The sequence below is a fragment of the Lepisosteus oculatus genome, chromosome 6 (genome assembly GCF_040954835.1).
Source record: "Lepisosteus oculatus isolate fLepOcu1 chromosome 6, fLepOcu1.hap2, whole genome shotgun sequence".
Taxonomy (NCBI): Eukaryota; Metazoa; Chordata; class Actinopteri; order Semionotiformes; family Lepisosteidae; genus Lepisosteus; species Lepisosteus oculatus.
This window is the reverse complement of record NC_090701.1, coordinates 23,400,580-23,425,733: the sequence shown is the minus strand read 5'-3', so window position 1 is coordinate 23,425,733 and position 25,154 is coordinate 23,400,580. Positions and strand designations below refer to the sequence as shown.

Sequence of the window (25,154 nt, the reverse complement as noted above, 5' to 3'; positions counted from 1 at the left end):
AAGGCTGCTTTTATTTACAGGATCTAAAAGGCTGTGAACAGGTCATTCTAATTGTGCACATTTTAAACTAATGCTGTGTTAAAAGAAAGGAGCATTTTTATGTTTGTTACATCATGAACTGGGAAACACTGTCTAAAAATAGATTTTCCAGTGCAATAAATGTGTACACAACGCTCACTAATATTGCCATTCCCATCCATCGTTGGATCAGCTGTTTCTTCAATCATATCCAAGTATTTTGTTTGGGTTAGAAATGCAAAATCTTTTAGAGGAATAGAAGTCTCTCAGTTAATAATCTGATCATTTTAAGTGAAGAACTCTTTGATATTTTCATCTCCCATTTTATCAGAGTAGGTTATTTTTTAATAAATAGCGTTGCATTCTGTATGTGAGTAAATGTATTCATACTCACATCTATATACTGTATATAGAATTATATATATTCAAATATATTTTCTAAGTTGCACCATAATATGATGGAAGTAAGGCAATGCATAAATTAAAACTTAAAATTTACTGAAAATATGTTGCTTTCCAAATTTTAATTAAAGAACTTTTTTTACATAAGAATTATCTGAGGGAGTTATAAACTCAGTACACCCTAAACCTATTCCTAACCTTGTTGAAAACTGTAGGCCATATGCTATTAACCTCTATTCCACACAAGCACTGTAATTAGTTTCATTTTTGTTCTTTTTATCACTGTAGACTATATAAACACACTGCAAAAGAATTAAATTACCCCAAAGCTAAGAGTAGCCCAGGTCTGCTCATTTCAGACTGAAGCACAGCAGACGTGAAGAAGGCTGTGAGTAGAATTCTGAATAAGGTGGTGATTCAAATCCCTGTTATTGCACAATGCCAAAGCAAGTTAGATTGTTACACTAATAAGCAGAGCAGCAAATGTGTTAAAAAAATTCTCTAGAACAAACCACACATTGTAATGTTTTCATCAGAGACAAAATACACACTGCTCCTTTAAGCAGTGTTTGCAAATACCAAAGCATGTTCTTTTACACAATGCTAGAAAAGACTGTATCATATAATTTACTTTAGCATTATGCAACACCAAATAACAATATGCTGTAGCAACTCTTACAGTTTTTAATCTAAGCATTTCACCAGATCCTACAATGAACTAACTGTGCAAGCTCAATTGGAGGCACATGAGAGACAAAACCAATGATTTTCCTGTCATTCTTCCTTTTGTTACCCGCACCTTAACACAGCTTTGCTGAATGAGAGCAAATAGCAAACAAATATTTGATTTAAACTTCATTCCATTTAATTCTGCTATCTAGTGCTGCTGCAACAAAGCCTATCTGAGAGCTGAAGAATTAGAGCCAGTCCTAAGAAATTACACAACATACCATCAAAAATGAAAGCTCTGGCTCGGGGAAAAATAAGCATTTTTTTATTATTGAAGCAACATGCAATTAGATCTCGGATGGTCTCTACTCAGGTCAGAGAAATCACATCACACTATTCGGACCAGGAGACCATAAATCAATAATGCAATTCATCCTCTATTTCTTTTCATTTAAACTTTTTTCTGTAAGAGAAAATACAAGTACTTCTTTCTCTTAAGTTTTAAAAAAGATTATCCTTTGTTCCCTGTACATTGCTATATACCGTATATAAGCATGAGCTATGCCTTGCAATCAGGCTTCTTACAGACTCATTCTTTGAATGCTCAGAACTAACTAAGATACAATCATTTATTTGTCTGTAATACAGAAGCTTGCAGAACTGTTAAGACCTTCTTCTTATTGTCTCTCCCCACATGAGTAACATACAATGAAAAGTTACACATCTGAAAGTTACACACATAAAATACTTGGTAATTAATTGGATTCACCTGAAAACCTATAAGAAAACTGAGAAAGATCCATCAGTTTAAATAATCTTTGTGAATTGCAGAGGTACTGTATTACCGATATGGATTTGTCTGATGGTTTTTTTTGTGCACCAGCAATAGTTATTTTTAATTTATTAATAACCTCTGAAAGTCATGTAGTGTTTGGCTGATGTTTCCGTCCCTGAGCCAGATTTAAAACCTTGCTCCACTAGCCACTCACAAATTCCAAACTTATCACGTAATGATAACTTCTTGTTTTGCAATAGGCTATCTGTTCAAAAAAAAAAATTGGACTGTGCAGGATGTGATAATTAAATCTATATTGTGCATGAGCTCACAACTTGAAATAAGCGGCTGCAAGACAGCTTTAATACAAAGCAAGGTCTTTCATCTAGGGTCCTTTCTTTTACCCCACAATACTCCAACTGTCTGCTTTAGTCTGACACTAAATATTTATTTTAAAACAAATACTTCTTCACATTGCATATAGAACTCTACCTACCATGCTGTACAGAAATCAGTGACAAAGTGGACTGTGATAACTGCTCAGGGAATTCAAATTAATACGGTAGAAAGACAAAGAAAGCTGAAATTCTCCATTCCACTCAGAAATTTAACATTGTTTTCAGCAGATTTATCTCTTAATAAGATGGAGTGGATGTGTAACTTGAAATATTTGCCTTATTTGGATAATTTGCCTGGTTGAGGAGACTTTACAGGATGTCAACCTGACTACTGGAGCCCCCCCAAAAAAGGGAATGGGAGCACATCATTCCGATGAGTCTGAAAACAAATCCCTTTCAGCACTGTAAAAGAATGCAGTCAATTGATCAGGTGACTGCATAAAAAAGCAGGAAGCAGAGGTGTCCTGTGTCAATCATGGGATGTCTACCTTCTGAAGACCAGAGGGCAGATTTTTGTGTGCTATCCACAGGGGGAAGAAAGATTGACCATGGACTGTAGGAACTAGTGATGGACCTGACATGTCCAATGGCTTGTCACATACTGTACAGTAAGTAGATAAGAATAGATAGAGAATGAGGAGTTAATTGGTCATATTAACATTGGGATGCTTTTTTTGCTCTGTTCTCTCAGGACATGCACAGTACAACAAACAACACCAAACAAAGTAGACAGTACATTAAAAAACAGTAAATAATAATTGTGATTAAGTGATTATTCTATATGTACAGACAATATACAAACAACATAATAAACACGTGGTAGCCTAGTAAAATAGTGCAGAGATGAGTTGAATTCTCAAGCATTGCACAGTAAACTGTTAAGGATGCACCACAGGGTCAAAGCTATTCTTAAGCCTAGTGGGCAATGCTTTAATAGAGCAGTACTATTTGCCAGAGTGCAGTGAGGATAACAGTTTGTGATCGGGATGGTTGGGATTCTGAATGATGGATTGGGCTTTATTGTGACAGTGGATGGAGTGAATCTCTTTGATGGTAAATCACATCCTATAATCCTCTGTGTTGTTGCCATAACCCTTTGTAATGCATCTTTGTCATGTATGGTAGCACTGCTGTACCATACAGTGATGCCAATAGTGAGGACACCATCTATGGTGCTGCAGTAAAAGTTCATGAGTAGCTGATTCCCTATATCACATTTCTTTAGGCACCGCAGAAAGTGGAGTCACTGTTGTGCCTTTGTCAGACTGGCTACAGTGTTGTGACACCAAGCCAAGTCACTGGAGATCTGCAGACTGAGAGACCTGGAGCATCTGACAGTTTCCATTGTTGTGGTCTTTATGCCAATTCAGGCAGGACTCCCACTGGGTCTCATGAAGCCCAAAGTGAAATATTTTGTCTGTTGACACTCAGGACCAGATGTTGTCAAGGCACCATCTTGTAAGCTGCTCCAACTCACTCCTACATGTGGAGTCATCTTTGTTACTGATCAGTTAATGTTTAAAATAGAACATGAACAACAATGTGGGCAGCATGGTGGCCACATAGCATTGCTGCCTCACAACGCTGGGGCCTTGGGTTCAATTCTGGGCATTGGGTGCTATCTGTGTGGAGTTTGAATGTCTCTGTGTTCATGAGGGTTTCCTCTGGGTGTTCCAGTCTTCACCTATAGTCCTAAGACATATGGTACTGGTGTACTGGTAGGTTTATTGGCTTGGAGGAAAATTGGCCCTCGTGAATGTGCTCATGTCTATGTGTGTGCCGGATGATGGACTGGTATTCCATCCAGAGAATATCCTGCCTTGCTGTGATAGGCTGCAGATCCTTTGCGATCCTGAATTGGATGAAGTCGTTAGAGAATGAATGGATGCACAACGATACTGCTTGCAGATCAAACATGACATGTCCATATGACATGAAAGTTCATATGAAAGGTATAGTAATATTTTCAATCCAACAGGTCAGAGTGGGGAGTTCATATCATCATCTGACGCTCTGAATATTCGTGGAAAACAGAAAGCGGACACTGCACCATGTGGAGATGAACTTTTTTCATTCGATGCCAGGGCTACAACTGGCTACAAGACACATGAAAGAGCACAGACCTCAGCAAAGGGAAGCAAAGAGGGCTATAGTTCTGTGAAGGATCATAAAAACACACTGAGGGAGAAGGGAGGACAATGTTCCTTTATCATGTTCGTCACTGTGGATGAGTGGCAGGTGGAAGTGACAGGTGGTCACTGTGTAAATTTACTGTGTAAATACTAGCTCGCCCTGCAACTAATCTGCTGAGTTGACCATGAGAATCTCATATAAAATCATTCAACTTTATATAACATAAGACCAGGCCATTAACTGCACAACACTGCAAGGCTTTGTCTTATGTTCCCCTGTTTACTAAGAGGTTAAAGTTGTTTTGCCTGCTCAGTACAAGGTGTCGTTAAGATGTGTTATTAGAAACAGATACAGTAAATCCACATTTTTAGTTTAAAGCTATGGGTTGACAAAATCAATCTAAATTATTCTATTCATCCCCTTTCTCCTGAATATAACCTTAACTATACTGCAAGACATTTAAAAAGCAACAAACTGGAAAGTACTGGAAACAATTTTTGGGACATTTAATGTTTTTGGCTATAACTTATAAGTTAAGTTGGCTTCTACCAACTGTTTGTTGTCAAGAGAAATTAAAGATTACTTCTTTATTATAAAACTACAATTCTTTGGTAAGCAACATATACTCTATACATTCAAATAATGTTGATAAAATTATGTGATGTATGTGATAAAAATGCAATTCAGTGCCATTAAACTTTGAATTATGAATTGGGAAGAGGCAAAATGAGACAGTAACTGCTTTTGCTAACATAGAAACAGATAATAGATTTTGTTAATAACTCCCAGTGGCTTTCCAGGACAAAGGTTATAGAACTCCGAGCAAACCTTTTCAAAGTTTATACCAGTTTTAACATCCATAAAATGTTAGGGATTACTAGAAGGTTTAATGTGCAGGTTTTACTGATTTATTCTAAGCATACATGACATTTGACCTGTCTGGCATAAATGGTCAGAAGGAAAAGGATATGAACTTTCTTGTTTGTTTTCTTCAAATAATTTTCTCATGTAAATTGTCACTATTACCATTGTTTTTTCTAGACTAGTTAAACTGAAACAAGACATTTTGTGCAATGTTCTGTTTTATGTTCTATTATATTAGTTTTCAACAGGCCACAAAGACCCAAGAATAATATGTTTGTTACTCTCTGATATCAACAATGATGATGAGAGTAAATTTGTTCTAATTGATCCTTGATGGTTATGAAAATAAAATACCATATTAATTATTTGAAACTGTAACGGCAGCTGCAGTTATGTACATCACGCAACCCCAGGTACATTGCACAATCAAAACGCCCTAACTAAATCTTAACCTGAATGTTATTAAACATGATATAATATTAAAAGAACATGTGCCATCTGATATGCTCCTGGCTGTTTTCTGATTGAATCAGTGTTGCTCTTTAAATCTGTGGTGTGAACTCCCACACTGTGACCTGTCTATTCTAGCCTTTCTCTCTTAACAGAAAGATCAACTAATTGACACATTTTCCCCTAATGAAAATGGTTAAACTCTGTTAAATCCAGACAGACATTTTAAATGAAGACACAATACCCTTGATCATTAAACAGTTCAAACTTAACAAAGCAAAAACCTTGAAATAAATACAATTATGAGAAATTTAGCCAAATTCCACAATGCAAAAATAACACCATCTGCTGCCATCCCACTAGTGTGAGGAATACAGTCTGTTGCAGATGGCTCCATATCCATATTGAACTGTAGCAATTACAAGCTCTAAAAAATAGTATTGACTATTTACTGGTAGCAAATACTAGCACTATAGGTCCTTCAAGTCTACTTTTTGGGGGGCAAACTATTAAGGGCTATGCATCCTAGAATGGAAAAAGGGAAATTAATAAAGCCTGTCAAAATTAACCCCATGCTGAAGCTATATAAAACATGTTCAAGGTACAGTATGCCAATGTAAAAAAATTAAGCTTCATATTTTGTCATTCAATGAAATCTACAAATAGTATTAACAAAAAGAAAATCATAATCCAATTCTGAAAATGTGTGAAGATTCCAAAACAGTAGCTGCTGCAAACTATATATAATATATAACATTTTATTTTTTGATCTAACCAAGGTTTCAGGAAGAGTTCAGGGACGACTGTAATGCCATCGCACCGACTGTCCAGTTCTCTCAGTTCAATTATGATCAATCAGTGCAACAATACAGCTGGTTACACCTGCTCAAGAGGTGATTAGTCAGAGCCCAAGAGCAGGAGACAAGCTTATTGAGGGCTCGAGAACTCCAAGAACGGCAAAGGTCATAACAGATTAATTGATTACTGACCAGTGGGGCCTAATCAGCTCAGACCAGTCAGCAATGGACAACAGAAAACTAAAACAGAAATGGTCGGTGAAACAAGAATTGCCCTAGCCGGCAAGCATGAAAAGAACCAACCACCAAGCCTCCAAAAGGAAGGGGGCTGCACGGTACAGGGAGACAGCCCTCTAAGTACCCAGCGATGCAGGCCGGCAAGCCCACAGGCACTTGACACTAACGGGTGTGAATGGAATCGGAAACCCAGGCGCCCTCTGGACCAGTTGGGGGAGACATCTGCAACAGACAGGAGGCAATGGACCCCTCCTCAGTACCCTCTCAATGCTCAGACCCCAGAGTCAGCAGAGCTGAAGGGAGCAGTTCCAGTCAGAGCCAGAGAACAAGGAATCCTTGGGGAGCTCAGACTCATGGTGTTGTGCTCTCTGGGCATCAGAGCCTGCATAGGGAGAGCCCTGGGGTCCTGGATGATGGAAGCTGCCTCCAGAAGGTGGGATGGAACCGCAGGAGAAGGAGGTCAACAGAAAAGAGTTCAGGGTTCCAGGGCCAAGGCCAGGAACCACAGTGCAGTCATATACAGGAGCTGCAGTGCAATCCAAATCCAATACTGGAGACAAGGTAAATTGGAATAGAGCACAGCAGTGCAGAGTGACATGAAATCTTGAACTGGAGACAAGATAAACTGGAACACAGCGCTGCAGTCCAGAGTGAAGTGAAGTCCTGGACTGGGGTCAGAGCAATCTGCTTCAGCAGAGAGAAGCGAGGGTGGTCAGAAAACTGGTGGATCAGGAATTGGGCAACCTCGACTTCCGAACGGAATCTATAGCCGAGCTCCCAGAAAAAAGGAGGACATTCCGGTATCTCAAGTCATGGAGTGAAATCCTGTTGCTGAGTCCCGAGGGAGAACAGGTATTTGACTGGAGCAGAATTCTGGTGTTGAGAACCAAGGAAAGGGGTGCAAAATGGGCTTAGCATGCCAGGGTCAGATGACCACCTGAAAAAGTCTGCCCGATGAACTAGAGATCAGAAAGCAGTAGTGCAGACAGGACAGGGGGAAATAAATAATGATGAAGTGCCATTGAAGCAGCGCCTTGGCATTAAATAGAAAAAGAGAAGTTTAATAATGAATTGGTTTAGTGTTAATTAAGGCGGATCACTAGAAGGAGATGCGGTTTGTGCAGCAAGCCCTGTAAAACTGTAAGCCCTCATGAGAATGTGACGGCTTCCCATGGCAACCGCTAGCCGAGTGACACCAGTTGTCATGACAATCAGGAAATTAAACAACACCGTAATTTTTAACTGGTATTTAAGAGGCTTTGAGCAGAGTTGTGGTCTAAGACAATTCTGTGTTTTGTGATAACTTCATGAATTGCAGACCTTCCTCAGAATGAGCCACGGAATGCATCATACCAATCAATTCCAAGCAGCTTATCTACTGCCCCCAAGCCTAGTAATTCTCCTACACATACTGTATATCCTCTTTATCAGATATTTTTTTTTCTTTATTTGGGTTATTAAGTTGAAGATGCTACACCTATTGTTCAAAATATTCAGCCATATTAGGTCAGTGTAAGAATGCTTAACGTATCATTTTTTGTTTTTCAATATCTTGTATAGAGATGGGGTTTTTCTTGCCCAGATGAAAGTAGCAGGGAAATACTGTCATAACGCGGTATCTGCTGCAGAGATACTGGTTTTTTTTTTTACCATATGACACAAGGGAAAATTATAAAATGTCATAGACAATGACGATGTTCAGCAATCGAGAAATAGATTAAGATAGCAATTTATACAGTAAAAGTCCTAAACAGCCCTTGTTTCACTGTTCATTCATGAAATAATCCTGACAATAGGTACATGATTATTCAAAATTTACACTATAATCTTCTCACCAGAATGCCACTCACTTTCTGTATTAAACGCTTCATTGGAACAAGAGCTGGATATTTTTCTTACAGGTAAATTGCCTTGTGATATAGTGAGGGGTGGCTTTGTGAGAAAGCTAACATTATGGCTCAAAACCCAGGCCCGAAGGTATGGTCAAGCTGACCACCTGTTCATTGGGAAAAGCTGCAGAATAAGGCACAGATGGTCTATATGAACCACTGGGCTCTTGGAGGGAGTGAGATTCCACCTGAGGGAAAGTGAGCTGTTGGGATACTCTCTGCATGGATTTATGCACTCCTCTTGCCTCCTGGTGAATTAAGAGGTTTATAAGACTTAAGGGAAATGGTTTCAGTTTGTATGTAGACTCTAGCCTAGAAGGACTTAGTAGGAGCTCTGGTGGAGAGCTCTTTCTACTGACGGATTGGACTGGCTTATAGGTTTGTGAAACTCAGAGTGCTAGAACGTCTTGGGGAAGGTACATCTTAGACTGCTCTGCCGGGAGTCACAGGTTCTTTACAGCCTGGTTGCATGGTATTGGAACAGGGTTGGCCTGAAAACTAAAGATGTGGAGGTGCTGATTGGAAGTGTTAGCAAGCGTACTTCTTTCTATGATTGATCTAAATGGAACAGGCTAAGTCTCAAGTACTCCCCATGCCTTAACATCTACATGTCTCAAAGAGTAAGAGTTAGAGTGTTAGAGAATGATTATGGCAAACGTAGCTGCTGCTCAGTTAGGGACACAAGTATTTGTGTTAGAGAGGCACCCATGACTAAACAGGTTCGGCCAGGTGATTAACCAAGTGATGAATGCAAGATCTGGTGATTAATGAAATTGTGATTCATGAAGATAGCAAGAAAGCACTTAGGACTAAATCAAAACTCCAATGCCTGGTGTACAGATTGCATGAGGTAATTGGGAGGTATAAGAGTATATAATGAAACCATGAGTTGTGTGTGAGCAGAAGAAAAGATAAGGAAAACCAGTGGAAGGAAGAGAACTGCCCAGTCCTTTTGAGGAGATACAGTAGATGAGTAAGAGCTAGGATCTGAGATTGGATACCAAAAATTGTATAAGATTAGAGATAGAACACATAAAAATGCCAGTTAGTTGGTGTGCTGGCAGTGTTGAGGAACACAGTGGAGTATGGCAGCATTCTCAGAGGCCTCAATCACAAAGACAGTAAAGGCTGTACCACATTAGACAAATGTAATGGCCATAGGTAAGTTTGTACTTACTATGGCCTATGGAAATTATTAGCAAATCATTAGCACAGTAACATGTGTCTAAATAACTGACAAATGTAACAAACATACCCTTTGTGACATTCATTATCATAAAGTCAAGGTACACATGAGGATAATGGAATTACACCACACAAAGATACCACTGACTACAAAATACAGAACAGAACAGCATTTTGAAGTACTTGCTTCTTGGTCAATATAAAACATGAAATTTAGAATATGGGTGTGGCTGTGTTTTAAATTCTTTTATAGGAAAATCATCAGCTAATTACACCTGCTTTTTATGCTTTCAAATTTGAATGCAAGTTAGGAAAACATTGGAAAGTGTTTTAAGAATGTAGTGTGCATGGTTGACACGTGACTATATACACCTTCTCAGTTTTACGTGTATGAATGCACATGCATGTAAGATTTGCAAGATTTGTGAATACAGCATTTTAGGCCTTTACTTTCTTTGTGATTGAGGCCTCTGAGAATGCTGCCATACTCCACCGTGTTCCTCAACACTGCCAGCACACCAACTAACTGGCATTTTATGTGTTCTACCTCCAATCTTATACAATTTTTGGTATTTTTAATAGCCTTCTATTATCTGTGTCTTACATACTTCTAATCTTGTAAGAACGTTTTGCAAATTAGATAAATCTAATTCAGTTTAGGACAGTACATCTTGTACATTGTTTTCATGTAAAATTAAGATTAACCTGAATAAGGACCCATCATGTAGAAGATTCAAGCAGATTCCCGCAACATTGAGACACTGAGTTTTTGGGATAGTTTGAAAACCTACAGTATTTATTTACCAATCACTTAGTACAATGTCCTAGTTTTTGCAGTCCTTCTGGCCACGTCTCACCCTTTAGATGGAAAGCAGGCTTCCCTACACAATAATGAACGGTTATTCTATGTCCTGGAATTTTTTTCATCACCTTAACCAGTTAACTCTCACTGGTTAACTGATTCCTCTTCACCCTTATTTATCAATTATAAAGGAGCTGATGTCCTCTTCTACTCCTCTAAAACCCATACCTCATATCAAAAAGACAAGGTGATTACTTTGAACATAGAGCTTAAATGTTCATACAGGAGACAACCCCCCTTCATTTTCTTCATTTAAAACTGTAGTGCAGTACCTATCTTTGTATGCACCAGCAGCCCCACTATACAGCAGATCAGGTGGAGAAGTAAAAACAAAATCAGTCAACAGTCACTACATTGGGACTTTAAAATTCTGTTCCAGAGGGAAGAGTGCCATCTACTGGTCCGTCAATATCCCCTAAATCACCATTCCTTGTTTTCATATTGTAAATAAGATTTCTAATTTCGTCTTCTTCCATATCCCTCTTTCAATGACATTTGTTTCTTGTCATATGTGTACTGTATGAATTAACCACAATACCTGTACATTTTGTTTTCTAACTGCATTCTCCAGCAGGAGTAGGTGCCAACAACAGAAAAAATCCCCTAAAGAAAATAATCACATTTGGGAAGCAACAAGCAAGCAAGGCACCATTGTGCTATAGTCCTCTCATCCTCCAAGCATGAAAATGAAAATTATTCTGCCACAGAAGGAAACAGTAACAGCCACCTGCTGTTCAAAATGATGTGGTGCCGTGAAAAAGAGGGATATAGAGAATTTGCTTCTCAAATTTCTAGTTAATCTTCTTGGAATTGACAGCACAAATTCCTGGGGATGTGTTTAACTAAGAAGTCAATTTCAATTTTTCAAAAAAGCTGTCTTGTACATTACCTGAAATGTGAAACCACTCAAACCTTGGGAAAAAAAAAAAGTTTGGTACAGTTAAGGGTGGAACTAGGGAAAATCTCTACACCTTGTTCTGATGCTGTTGTCATTTATAATTTGCAATTATAGTGATAGATTAATAAGTGGGAATCAGTGTGAGTGTTATGGCTATAGTTCTCTCCCTGCCTGTATAAACAAACCATTATTTGAGTCAGGTCATTTCTTTTTTTGTCCACAAAGTGCTATATTAGTATTACTGTAATTCAGGTACAATTTATCTTGGAAACCTACACACACAATACATTTTATGTTTATTTGACAACTACCTTCTTCCTGTTTTAATTAATCACATTTGTTACTATGACTGTACCTGGAATGGATAAGCTCTGCTCATACTGCTCTCCAACATACCATATGCCTAGGCTTAGCTTTCTGAACAAATCTGAACAAAGAGTAGTTTTGCTGGGCAAAAACATTCTTTCTTTCAACGTAAGACATAAAATATATAAAATATAAAAAATATAAGATAGAAAATATCTGTGGTCCCTCATGTGGGACACATACTGTATAGACTGATGAGACTAGTCTTTCACTTTCCAAAACAAAATACACATCAGAACCTTCCAATCCTAGAGCTTGGTATCTTGTGGGTTCTGCTTCAGATGGTATTTAAGTTGAGTGATTCAATAATTTGCTAATTTGAACTTCTAATGGGTTTTTCAAATATCACATCATTGGTGATTTCAAGTGTGTATAAAATTCATCACTAAGCTTGAAATGTTTTCAAGATCTGAAATAATTAATACAATTATTAGCTCAAGTTAAGTGTTCAACTGAACAAATTAAAGTTCATTTGTAAGAAAAAAACAGGAGATACTGGGTTCCCCAGATGAAGGACTGGGGAAGATTAATTCTTTCATACAATACAGTTTGGGAATAGGATTACTGTAGGTCACTGCCATAACCAGAAACTGTGAATCATGATATCACAAACAGTTTCTAACAATGGGCTCTGTCTATTAGTACAGAAAAGAACCTTCTGAGGAATTGACAGCACATATGTAACATGTTGTGAAAGGCGATAAAACTCCTTCCCATTCTGATTGAGTCTAAATCAAACATGTTTCTGTTTATTGAAGAGTTTGGTCATTTTTAAACTGCTCTATATTATTCATTTTGCTCCGTGTTTCTTTTACTTGGTCAAGAGTGTCATTTGTCTATTTTTAGACATGATGGCACAACAATGGTACAACATTTCCTTACTGTGATCAAATCTTATCACTGACCATACTAGTGGCTTAAGCTGACTTCTTCAGTTCCTTCCTTCAGTTTAAATGGGTAAAGTCTGACCTGTGCCTGTGGTGTGATCCCCCACTGGTCCTGTGTTATGAGACTCTGTCGGCCCAGATCTCCTCTCCCAATCAAAGTCATCAGCACCCCCCTGAATCCAGCCACACATGTCAGCCTCAAAAGAACAGTTAAAGGGAGGCAAGACTGCAAAAAAGAAGAGGCATCAATTAGAATTTCACAAAAACAAAACCCAAAGGTGTGAGAAGAGGATTAAAAAACCTCATCCTTACTGCTAAAATTATAGCAAATACTAGTTTATCAATTTATTTAAATTGTCGTGACAATTTATTTGTATGTTTAAGTGTAGGAGACATGAACAGAAAAGTATCTGTAAAATGTATGTACGCTGCATGCAATCAATTGGAAAAAGGTGTTGCTTGACCTCAGCAATTATCCTGTGGTATTTCTACATTCCAATATTTAATATTTAATATTAATTAAATTACAGTTTTTCATTACGGATAAAAGAAACTCAAAGAAAACCCAATATAAGAGAATCACATAATTTGTGTGTTCACTACAAAGTAATCTCAGATTCAGTTGCAAATTAGATTCAATATTAGACCTACATGTCAATCCCAAATCAAGCTTCATCAGTGGGATTGCATTGTGGTTTTCTACAAAAACTCAAAATCAAGAAAGGGGTTGTTATTCAGAATGAGCTTGTCAGTAAAAGCTTTTTTTAAACCAGACCTTAATCACTGCATATCACGATTACCCTAAAGAAATGTTTTACTCCTCCTGAAAGCTTTTAGCAGCTAATTGAGCTTGAAAACAACTAATTGGAACAGCACTTATTTAAAAAAATAAAACTACATAAAAATAGGACACTGCTGCTGGTCCTAGTACTGTATATCTGTGCTACTATTTATGGCACAGAAAAAAGTTTGAGAATAACTGATTAATTGGGATAGTACACCATATGAAAAATAGTATGGGAGCTTCATAATATTAACATGATAGTTAACAATCAGAGATCTAAGAAAGATTAAAGAGCTGATTTCCTGTACGGGGGTACACATGCATAAAAATTAGGCTTGTTCTGCGAAGTTGAAAGGGGAAAAAAGTATTTTTACTCCTAGAAGAAATTAATTTTTTAGTTTTTCAAACAATATTGAACCACTATTTGTTTTATTTGAGAAAGAGCACTGATCAGTTATTGAAATGATAAAATATAATTTTGTACACCCTATTCAACAATTGCATTTGAAGAGATTGCATACACACATTGTACTACATTTTTCAAATGCACAGACGGGTGATACAAGAAATACTGGATCCTAAAACTACCGTCTGTGGTGATGTTTTGTCTCATCTTGATTAATTCCCTCTTAAATCAATTTATTTATGACTAAACGAAATGTAAAAATAATGGCTAACTCAATCACCTCATCAACAACACATAACAGAAAAAAAAACATGTGGCAAACAAATGCATATCAGGAGAAACAGAAAAAAATATACTTGTTTCTTTATAAGGTATGTATTCCATACATTTCTATGTACTGTACAGAAACCATCTCAACCGTCACTTCAGGCCTTTTATTAACCCTACATACGACACAACCATATACCTAGTATACTTTTATGTGGGAAACAGATACATTATTCTTCAGTGGACATACTCAGAATGTATTCATTACAGAAGAAAAATAAAGTCTATAGTATAATTTTAGAAAGTTAAGAGGTGCCCAGTAACTAAACTAGAGGTGGTACAGTATGTGTAACATAGTATAACAGAGAATAATATATAAGTATATAATATACATTTATATAAATTTAACTGAGAATAAGAGAAAAGTGATTAAATATTTTTGTGATTCTCTTTTATCTGATCCTCACATACATTTGTAAGTGTTGATATTTGTCACCAAAAAACTGAATGTGATTTGTTGCATTAGATACATTAAAACCCTTCCCTGAGAATCAGTCACAAGCTCTCAATTTTCTTAACAAACACTGAATAACACAATGAAACTAAACACAATATATAACATGTAATGACAAAAATAAAAATTACCATTATGAATGGCAATATTTTAAGATAATGAAAACTCAGGCATTACTGTAGATTGTGTAGAAGGAGAAAAATTTAGGATGTTCAGATTTTTTTATGGTTATTGCCTACCAAGAACTCAAAATCTGACCAAGAAGGCATTTGTCTTTAAAATATCCAAAACATACAGTACACAGCAAGAGCAAATGCACTCTGCTGACTGGAAAAGTTATATTTATTGTAAAAGATAAATGAATTAAAATAGGAGGAGACTTTAAATAAGTACTAATGCTCCTATTTAAAAAAATACTGATTAAATTGTCTGTACTACAATCCTTAATGACATAATGCAAAAAAGTAATAAAATAATATAGTTCATGATTGCTTTTTTATTGACATGAATCTATGTAATTCTTCTCTTACACTTAATTCACCAAGCTATTGTTTGTTGAACAATTTTAAAAAATCATAGAAAAGTAAAAGAACTTCAAGGCCTCAATTAGCTAGTGTAAATGTTGTTTGTATATTTCAAATTACTTCCGTTAGACTTCTGGAGTCTTGTATCATATCTTTAAATAATACTTTTTCTTCAATAAACTTTTAATGTTTACTGAGAAATACAGAATACAGCTTCTGTTCTTCCCATCTCTTCTATTCTCTACTCAAGTTCAATTTGATCAAAAATACAAATACTCCACCTGGTGGTTGATAGGAAGTTTCACAGTTTTTAAAGGATATGTCATCCAGGGCAATGTCATCTGTTGCTGTTGGGATGTCATTCAGGTTCAGCCTAGGCAGGCTGCTGAACAAGATCTTCAAATCAAAACAAACATGGGGTTAAAGAGTCAGGAGGACATCAATAACTACTAAGCTTGTACTATTTTGAAACATATGATTAGAAGATATGATTGTTTCAAAAATAGCTTTGATAGGCCTACCTGATACACAGAAATGATTTTAACAAATGTACTGATATGCATTAAAACCATGTGTCTATACTGATAACTATACTACAGTTGTACCTCTGTATTTAATTATTTTTGCTGGGGAAATGAACTATGCTCAGGAAACTCAATTTCCTTAACAAGCAGAACTCTAAGGCACAGAACAGAGTAATTATAGTGTGTTCTGAATGTGTTCTTTCATTCTTTCTCATTTCTTATTTGCATTCTCAGTGCTCACTCTGTTTAGTTTACCTACACAAAGGTTCCTACAAAAATGTCATACTAGCTTTCACTAACTGTACAAGGTTTGCAAATGTCCTTACTGTACATAAACTCTTTAATTACAGTACAACTGCATTTATGTCACACTAGAGCTAGTTTATTTTTCATTTTGGAAGTACCATGGCAAAAATGTCCATAGATTTCATCTTAAAACTTTTTTGTATGAGATACTTTCTCAAAAGATAAATCAACATCAAAAGTGAGATTCTTTCTTACAGTAACATAATGTACATTTGTTAACTAAATATTATGTATTTGACAAAACAGGTTTGCTGTAAAGCAATACAATTAATTTTTTTCTTTATTACAAAGGTACTCTACAGTTCATTACTGTACACAAATAAAAAGCATTCAATGTTCAAGACTGATGTTCATGTTGTTGATGTTTTGGTATAAACAGTGTAAAGAATACAATATATTAAAATGCTTGATGTTTTATATAATATGTGACATCTGTATTTAGTGCAGCTGTTTTACCCATTTAAAAAAAGCATCCTGACTTGGCTGAAACCACAGATGAGTATTTCACCCATCTAGAAACACCTCCAATCACACTGTGAGTGGAACTGAAGCAGCAGGGCTAGAACTGAGTGTTCACAGGTGTGTGCCTGTATTGCACTGTGTGAACACAGTAAACTGAATGTGGCATTGAATCCCCAGTACAGTATAGTATATACAGTACAGTCATTGAGCTGGACCACATGGGTGAATCAATTTCTTCTGCAAAATGTTCCATTACAAAAATGCTTTACCCAGTAATTTTCCAGACTTTGCCCCACATTGACATATTCTGCATTCCACTGGTTCCCTGTGCTGTTTGAGTGTGACCAAATCACTGTCTTGGAACCATCTCTTTTTTGGACAATTACTCTGAGGTTTCCCACATCCCTTCCATACAGGTGGAAATGAAAGCTGCAAAATCAAGAAAAAACAACCTTGTGAAATTACAGAATTTACCAAACATTTTTAAGTGTAGCAGATATCTTCTTATACAAATACTTTTGGTAGAATTTCGGCAAACTGAAAGGGCAAGGACAAACAAATAGTCCTTTGCCAATACACCATACATAAAACCAAAGAAACAGGATGGATTGCTGGATGTTTGCAGAATGTAAAATATCAATGTTGCTGATAAAAGCCAAGTATAGAAGTTTCCCAAATAAAATTAATTAAACTTTTAATAATGCTTTTCTGTTTTAGAAAAAAAAACTATGCTTTTCCAGGTTGTCAATTCTTCAAAGACTTTTGAATCTTTTGAATAAAGGTTTAGCACCATAACAAGGGCCATTTCACAGCTATCTTTATTTCAAGGGTCTCTAGCCTCAAAGGGCTGTAGTGGTTTATGGTGCTCTATTCGAAAGAAATTTCAAGGTTAATTGCATTCTGTACCATGGATAATTGCTCATAAAAATCCAATTATCTATTAAGAAGTGCTCTCGTCTATAATAGTATAATTATTTATGAACACCTTAGTCAACATGCATTAGCAAAGATATTGAAGAGATTATACATAAAAAGCTCTTAGAGTTATTGTTATTAGTTCTCTTATTAGTTATTAGTTATTAGTTTTAGTTTTATATGTGATTTTTATCTTCAATTATGTCATATGTGATGCATGGGTAACTAGACAACTTACAAGTGAAATTAAGAACTTTCATTATAAAATCCATCCATTTTCTAACTGTTTCTTCCAATTTAAGATCGCAGGGGAACTGGAGCCTATCCCCTAAGCAATGGGCACAAGGCAGGGTACAGCCTGGACAGGACGCCAGTCTGCCATAAGGCAGACAAACTCAAACACAGACACATGGCATACACTCACACCAGGGCCAATTTCCCCAGAAGCCAATATGTGTTTGAACACTGATTGAACCTCCAGTATGTGTTTGAACTGTGGCATGAAACTGGAGGACCCAGAGGAAACTCGGGCAAACACAGGGAGAAGGTACAAACTCTATGCAGATAGCACCCCAAGTTTGGAACTGAACCCAAGGCCCAAGCATGGTGATGCTAGCCACCGTGCTACCATGCCACCCTTCATTATAAAATAAAAACTTATATTAATCTTTGATTTAAAATTTAAATAAATTTGCTAGAGGGAGAAGCAGAAGTGATAGTGGGTTTGTGATAAATGCACTCTTGGTCTCGCTCTTGGTCACATTAAAAAAAATGTAAGAATGAAGGAACATTAAAATCAGTTTTTCAATGTGAATGAGCCCCTCACCAGTCCAAGCTTTTATTTACTTACAGAATTTGGCAGTATTGGGATGACGGAGGAAGAAGTGGGCTTCTTAGTATAGCCTCGGTTGAATATTGCCCTCTCCCAAACTGCACATACATGTAGTAACCTCGATTGAATGTAAAAAATATTAAATATAAAAGGATGAAATTAAAATCTCATTCCTGTAATTTTGGAAATCTCAGGTAATTATATATGTGAAAAACATGCTAGTAATATGTTTAAAACACAGTTGTGATCACAAATGGTGGGAGTTTTGTTATTACAAAACTATGAGAGTTTGTTTTTTCAAACAGACTCTACTATCAGTTATATCAGAGGATGTGATGAAATGTATATATATATACAGGACCTAACTTGATAAATCTTAATTATATGCACTGCCTTCTCTTTAGAGTCTAAAATGGTTTGGACAGATGCTGACAGATGGAAAATCTATCTTCCACTCTGAGTTAACTTCATGTTCTATTCATAACCCAGGTCAGTCAGGTCTGTTTTTTAGGTGATTTTTTGTTGTTTTAAAAGTATTTCAGGGCTCTTCCAACTGTATGGAATTTTGTTTTATGCAAGATTTATGCACTTGCTCCTGGTAGACAGAAACGAGCTAAATAATAAAAGTGAAGTGCTGTAATGTATTTCAGATACATGGTTTTGTTTCAATCACAGATATCTCTGTGTATTTTGGCTTTTATTTTTAAACAATAAAACAACAGGCCAACATTGCCATAAGCACATTACAATAACAGTAAACCATCATAACTATTGCTCATAATCACCGAATATTATTTAAAACAATTACAAGAATAAGCCTGGATAGTTACAGGGGTTCTTATAAGAACATTAGTATTTAAACAACAAACATATTTAACAATATGTTGTTATGTTATGTTTATACAGTACATATATGTTGTTTCCTTATTGGAAATATTTCTTATTTGCAGATACAGTATCTGAACAGTAATTTCCACTACACCTCATTTCCAAATAATGTAAATGTACTGTAGGATACGCATAAAAGAACTGTATGGGTAAAAGCTGTATTAATGAAAAAGGCTTGCTTTCACAGTACACAGCACAAACATGATATGATACACAAAGTAAACATATCTCCAAAGGTAAAACAAGGGATCGGAAATCAGATGAATCTGTTTTGAAATCATGTGGTTATAGGTTTGTACCTTTGCCTGTTGTATGGTCAGTACTAGGCCCATCCAAACCTTGTTCTGTCACTTGACCTGCCTTCTGCCTCTTCCATTCATAGTGTCCTGAGCTGATATCCTCCCAGTAGCATTGCCCACTTTCAAATGTGCATGGACCTGCTTGTTTAAAGGTTTTCTTGTTTAAATATTACACATAAATCACACTAGTACATGTAAATATTGCAATTCAGAATTGAAAGTATCGATTTCTAGATTTAATGCTATAGTATCTGTCTTTTGCATTTTATTATTTTCACGAAATGTTAATTACATCAGTTGGTGTTTTCACACAGTTATTCTGTAATTACTTTTATATACTAACCACACACTTTGAAAACCCTTTAAGCATACTTTCATTCTTTTGAAATTCTAAAAATAATGCCATATAGTGAGCCCGCTGAATACCATGCAAAAATCCATCTAAGCATAAAACACTGAACAATCAACAGAACAAATTGAAAAAACATTATATGCTATTAGGTTTGTACTTGTATTCTGCCCTACAAGCCCGTTTTCCTACAGACTCTAAAGCTTTATACAGTCAGAACTACTGTACCACAGTAAAATGTCATAGACCTGAACTCAGTTTCTTAGAATTAATCAAGGTTTAAAGTGTAACAGTGAAATTGGGGTTATGGAATTAGCAGTATTGTGCATGAAATATGAAATGAAAATATATGTGATTTGAAATTGAATTAGTAATGTTAAAAAGATAGTTAGATCTACAATACTATGTGAAATCCTCACAGAGATAAATAGACTTACGCTATGTACAGTAAAATGACAGAGAAACATACAATCTGCAATATTATATTCACACCATATACAAAAGTAAATTATCTAATTATTAGATAATTTCTAATATATATTTCTAATATAATAATTATTTTGGTTATACACATTTGTATTACCCTGATGCTAGAATTCTATACACACAATAGGAGACACTCACAAATAATGAAAAAGTGCAATATGCATAGATTATATATTGTATGCCCTTCCCATTGTAAGAACATTGGGAGGACACAAAACTCTGAAAATAGTTTGGAGAGATGTGTTCACAGGAATATTTCTTCAACTAAGAATACAGTGCATTTTTTATTTCTAAAGAAATTAAAAATGTAACAATGAATGTCAATGAATTACTGTAGTGCACATTGTGTAACAGTGGGACTAACTTCTTTTAGTTAAAATCAAATTGTGTACAAAATAAACTCAGCAGGCCAATAATCTCTAGATATTCATGTAGGTAGCTGTGTCAGCATGCATAGGCTTCAAAGGAACAGGTAATGGGTTTATTTCATGCTGAAAAGAAAAGAAAGGAAACACAACGTTTTGGCTGTGGAGCCTTCTTCAGGTGTGAGAAAGACAGGGTAGACGGCCGAGATTAAATAGCACAGGAGAACAAAAGCTGGAAAAGTGGAAAAGGAGGCAGAGGGGAGAGGCAGAGAGGCCACTCAGGAAGTGCAAAGTGAAGACGAATAGAGAAAGGTGTGAAGTAAAAACCTTCAGGAGAATAGAGAAGATAATACCAAAATAAGTCATCATTGAGAGAAGGGGGAAGGTGTGAACCTAGTTTCAGGATGAGTTCCATTTCTTTTGTCTTTCTGCTGTGGGAGTTGAGAAACCCTTTTTTGAGAACAGAGACAGAGAGATCAGTGTGTTCATGGCCATCTGAGGTGAAATGAGAAACTATGGGCTTGGAGAAATCTTTCATCTTCACAGCACTAACATGTTCTCTGTTCTCAAAGAAGGGTTTCTCCACTTCCACAACAGAAAGACACGAAACTCATCCTGAAACTTGGTTCACACCTTCCCCCTTCTCTCAATGACAGACTTATTTTGGTATAATCTCTATTCCCATGCAGGTTTTGACTTCACACCTTTCTCCACCCGTCTTCACTTTGCACTTCCCTAGTGGCCTCTCTGCCTCTTCCTCCTCTTTTCCAGCTTTTGTTCTTCTGTACTATTTAATCTTTGCCGTCTACCCTCTTTCTCACACCTGAAGAAGGCTCCACAGCCGAAACGTTGTGTTTCCTTTCTTTTCTTTTCAGCATGGAATAAACCCGTTACCTGTTCCTTTGCATCTCTAGAGATTTTGTGAAATGAACAAGATTCATTTGGAATCTGACACAAGTACCGTTTGACATGGATGAATCTTATTTCTGATTATAATTAATTCATAATTACAGCAGACAAGCAGCTGTAAATTTGCAGCATGCAGAAGGGCAGGATTTTATAAACAGCTCACCACACAGCTCCTCATCTTCTCCCATAGGACAGTCCACAATGTAATCACAGTAGGAATGCATCGGAATGCAAATAAAGGTGTCAGACCTTCTGCAGAAGAACTGGTCGACCTTAAAAAATGAAAATTACTTTTAAAAGTGTAGTATCAAGGAAAAAACAAATGACGTATTTCTGTATAAAAAGCTTAACTCTTTGTAACTAAATATTTAACACCACTCCGCACAAACAAAACAACATATTTCAATAAGAATATTGTAGGATCCCTTTTTAATACATTTTCAGATTCAGTTACTTGACTCTGGCCATATGCCATATTGGAGCACTACCATGTAACTTTATGTGAAACACATTATTAGGCTGCATTAGGTCATTTACAGCAAATATCAAATACAATTCTGCCTTGCTAAATTCTTCAGAGGATTCCTTTTTTGAAACAGCAGATTGATCTGTGTATGCTAAAGAGTCTCATACAGGCATTCACATACTGAAATATGACAGGATCAATATCATGCTGTTGATAAATTAGGAATGTAAGGCTCAAATTAAACAAGTTAAAAGCCAAAATAAAGTAAGTTCTATATTAAAAACCATTAGTAAACAGCTACAGTATGTATAGTTCAAAGCCTAGTCAAAGTTAAAAAATAACAATATATCCCATTGCTGACCAAACAAATGTACACAGTTGTGTTCCAACAGTTTTCACACTTCCAATTATGTCCCATTTTGAATTACATATAATATATTCACATTTGTAAAGTGAATACTTAAATTAAAACTTGAGTACTCAAACAGAACGTTTTTATCTGTGCAAGAAGTTAAATATCATTTTAAACTGCAATGCAAAATAAAACAAACGAACATAAAATATGTTCTGGAAGTATTTACCGCCTTGTGGAACAGTGGATATTTTTTACTAGTCACCCCCATGAAAAGAGATACTCACTGAGCAGGGACTGGGAGCTGTAGAGGGCACTGCTGTTGGTGGAGGGCTGTAGGGGAGCTCACTGTTGTTAACATCATGAGCACATTGTAGTGAGAAAGAAATGTCATCCAGTGCCACCTGTGCTCCTACACCTGGACCATGGATGTACTCAAAAACAACCTATAAGAACCATTGAGACTTCAGTGGTAGAGTAAAATATAATGTATCATTTACATAGCAAAAGCAAAGAAGGAAAAAGTCTCCCCTTTTCACTATATCCTGAATGGCAAGATTAATAAGGAAACATTGCTGTGAAATAGAATCCACCTGTTCTTGCCAGCTTAATTTTTTTAGTTATAGATACATTTATTAAACAGTCTTCCAGTGATCTTCCAGAAACGTGAGCCTCTCATATATCACATTAATCAAAATACAGTGCGTTTTATAACTATAAAGATTTGTAAGCTTAAAGTTAGACCATGCTACTGCAACATCATCACCTGGAACTAGGTGAACACCTTTAGCCAAAATGTACCTCACAGTGAGGTAAGATGGTTCCTTTCTTTAAAAAGTGTATAAATCATAAAAATACAGAGAAAGGAACAGTATATTCCACCAATAAACAGTGCATGCCACATCTCTATTGTTATTTCCGTACCTTGTATTTTATAGAGCTGGAAAAGGTAACCTCCACCCTTTCCCAGTAGAATCCGACTTCCTGATCTCTGACCCACAGACCGATGTCACCTTCTCCACTAGAGAAGCTCCGAAGCTTGACAGACAGCTGCCCTACTCCCTCCCCTTGCATGTAGTAATAGAATCGTACCTGGTAGAGAAAAACAATTTCACAGCACACATGGATCAATACATGGATGAAAACAGCTGGTAAGTGTTATGTTTCATCACTAACATATAAGACACAATTTATTCTTAAATAAGTGTTACATGTATTTTTATATTAACATAATAGATCATTAAAATCATTTTAGAGCTCAATTAACTGAATTATGAGTGAACCTTGCATGGAAAAACCTGATTTTCTGATGTACAAAACATACAAACAGTTTCCCTAGTGTCACAGTATAAGAGGAAAAGGTATGCCAGGTGCCAGGGAACCTTCCAGCATTTCCAGTGTGCTTAATATGAAGACCACATTGTACCAGCAAGGCTAAGACAATGGTTGGAATTGCTTTTTAGAAAACAATATTGTTGTTGTTATCCATAATAATCATCACCATCATTTTCCTCTTGCCTTGAACTCTTAAGATCTCATCTTATCTCTTTACATCTGTTGTAGAGATGGGATAAATCAGACCAGCATAAACTGGGTCTATTGTGAAACCTAGAGTGACGAAATGCCAAAAACAATACCCTTCAGTCTGAAGCTCCAAGAGGGAGCCACATCTGGACTCAGATAACAGCTGGAGGTCTCCTGCCATAAATTCACTGACAGGGCTAGAGTGATAATTAAGAAATACTCATAAAAAGGTACTGATTGCAATACCATTGTACTTGTAGACTAAGTTTAATTTAAGCAGGTAAAAAAGGAAGGAAAATCAAAACTTTACCTTACCCACTAATAAGAAACCTAGTAACTGATAATGGTTATTTTTGGTTTTGTAAAAGTGAGAAGCCTTTAAAATACATAAAGCCGCTGTTGAGAATAGGTTTTGTCATTTAGGTTTGCCAGATTTTGATTTAAACCAGCTTAAGGCATAACACAACAAATTACATTTTATGAAATCCAGTTTTAACCAAAAAAAATTACAGACATAAAACAGATTTTCATGACAGACCATGGCTGTTTGTGGCACCACAAACAGAAGAAACTTACAGTACAGGCTGGGGAGGGAAGGAAGGTCCCAGAAAAAATTTCTGTAGAGTCTCCAGTGGTCACTTTTTGTCCATCAGCAATAATGTAATGACCTAAAATAAGACTTTTATTAATAAGTGAGTTAAGGAGTTGAAATAATATATGGTACTTCATCAATGCATTGCTAGCTGAGGGCAAAAGCTTGACAACTCTCCAGTTATCTTGAATTTAAAAGTGATTGTCTCAAGTTTTAAAAAGTTTGGGTGCCGTTTTAAATTGCCATGCACAAACAGCATCACTCTTTACTGTTCAGAAGATGAAACCCTGTATCCTTCTGTCTCTTTAAGAAAACTTTCTCTTTGGATCCCAAATCTATTATACTTTTCTCAACTTCATTTACAGGATCTATTGAATTCCAAAGGCCTGCTTGCCTGCAGCCGAGTTCTTGGTGTGATCTCTAGGAGGCCCTGTGACACCTCCTCCAATCTGGCCTTCCTGGCGTTTCCACTCATAACCTGGAGTGTCCAGATCACTCTTCTCCCAAGAGCACAGCCCATTTTCAAAGCTGCAGTGCTCCTTATACCCAAGCAGCCCTGG

At 36.4% G+C, this 25,154-nt stretch overlaps 1 protein-coding gene across 1 annotated transcript in view; it reads right to left on the bottom strand.

Moving 5' to 3' along the window:
* The window catches only part of LOC102698290 (MAM and LDL-receptor class A domain-containing protein 1), a 65,278-nt gene extending 43,619 nt beyond the window's left edge, over positions 1–21,659 (bottom strand). The window contains exons 1-4 of the mRNA XM_069190830.1: positions 21,646–21,659; positions 16,887–17,046; positions 15,607–15,721; positions 12,913–13,056 (exon numbers count right to left, since the gene is read on the bottom strand). Of these exons, the coding sequence (XP_069046931.1) occupies positions 12,913–13,056; positions 15,607–15,721; positions 16,887–17,046; positions 21,646–21,659 (433 nt within the window). The remainder of the gene's footprint in view (positions 1–12,912; positions 13,057–15,606; positions 15,722–16,886; positions 17,047–21,645) is intronic.
* Positions 21,660–25,154: the final 3,495 nt, after the last annotated feature.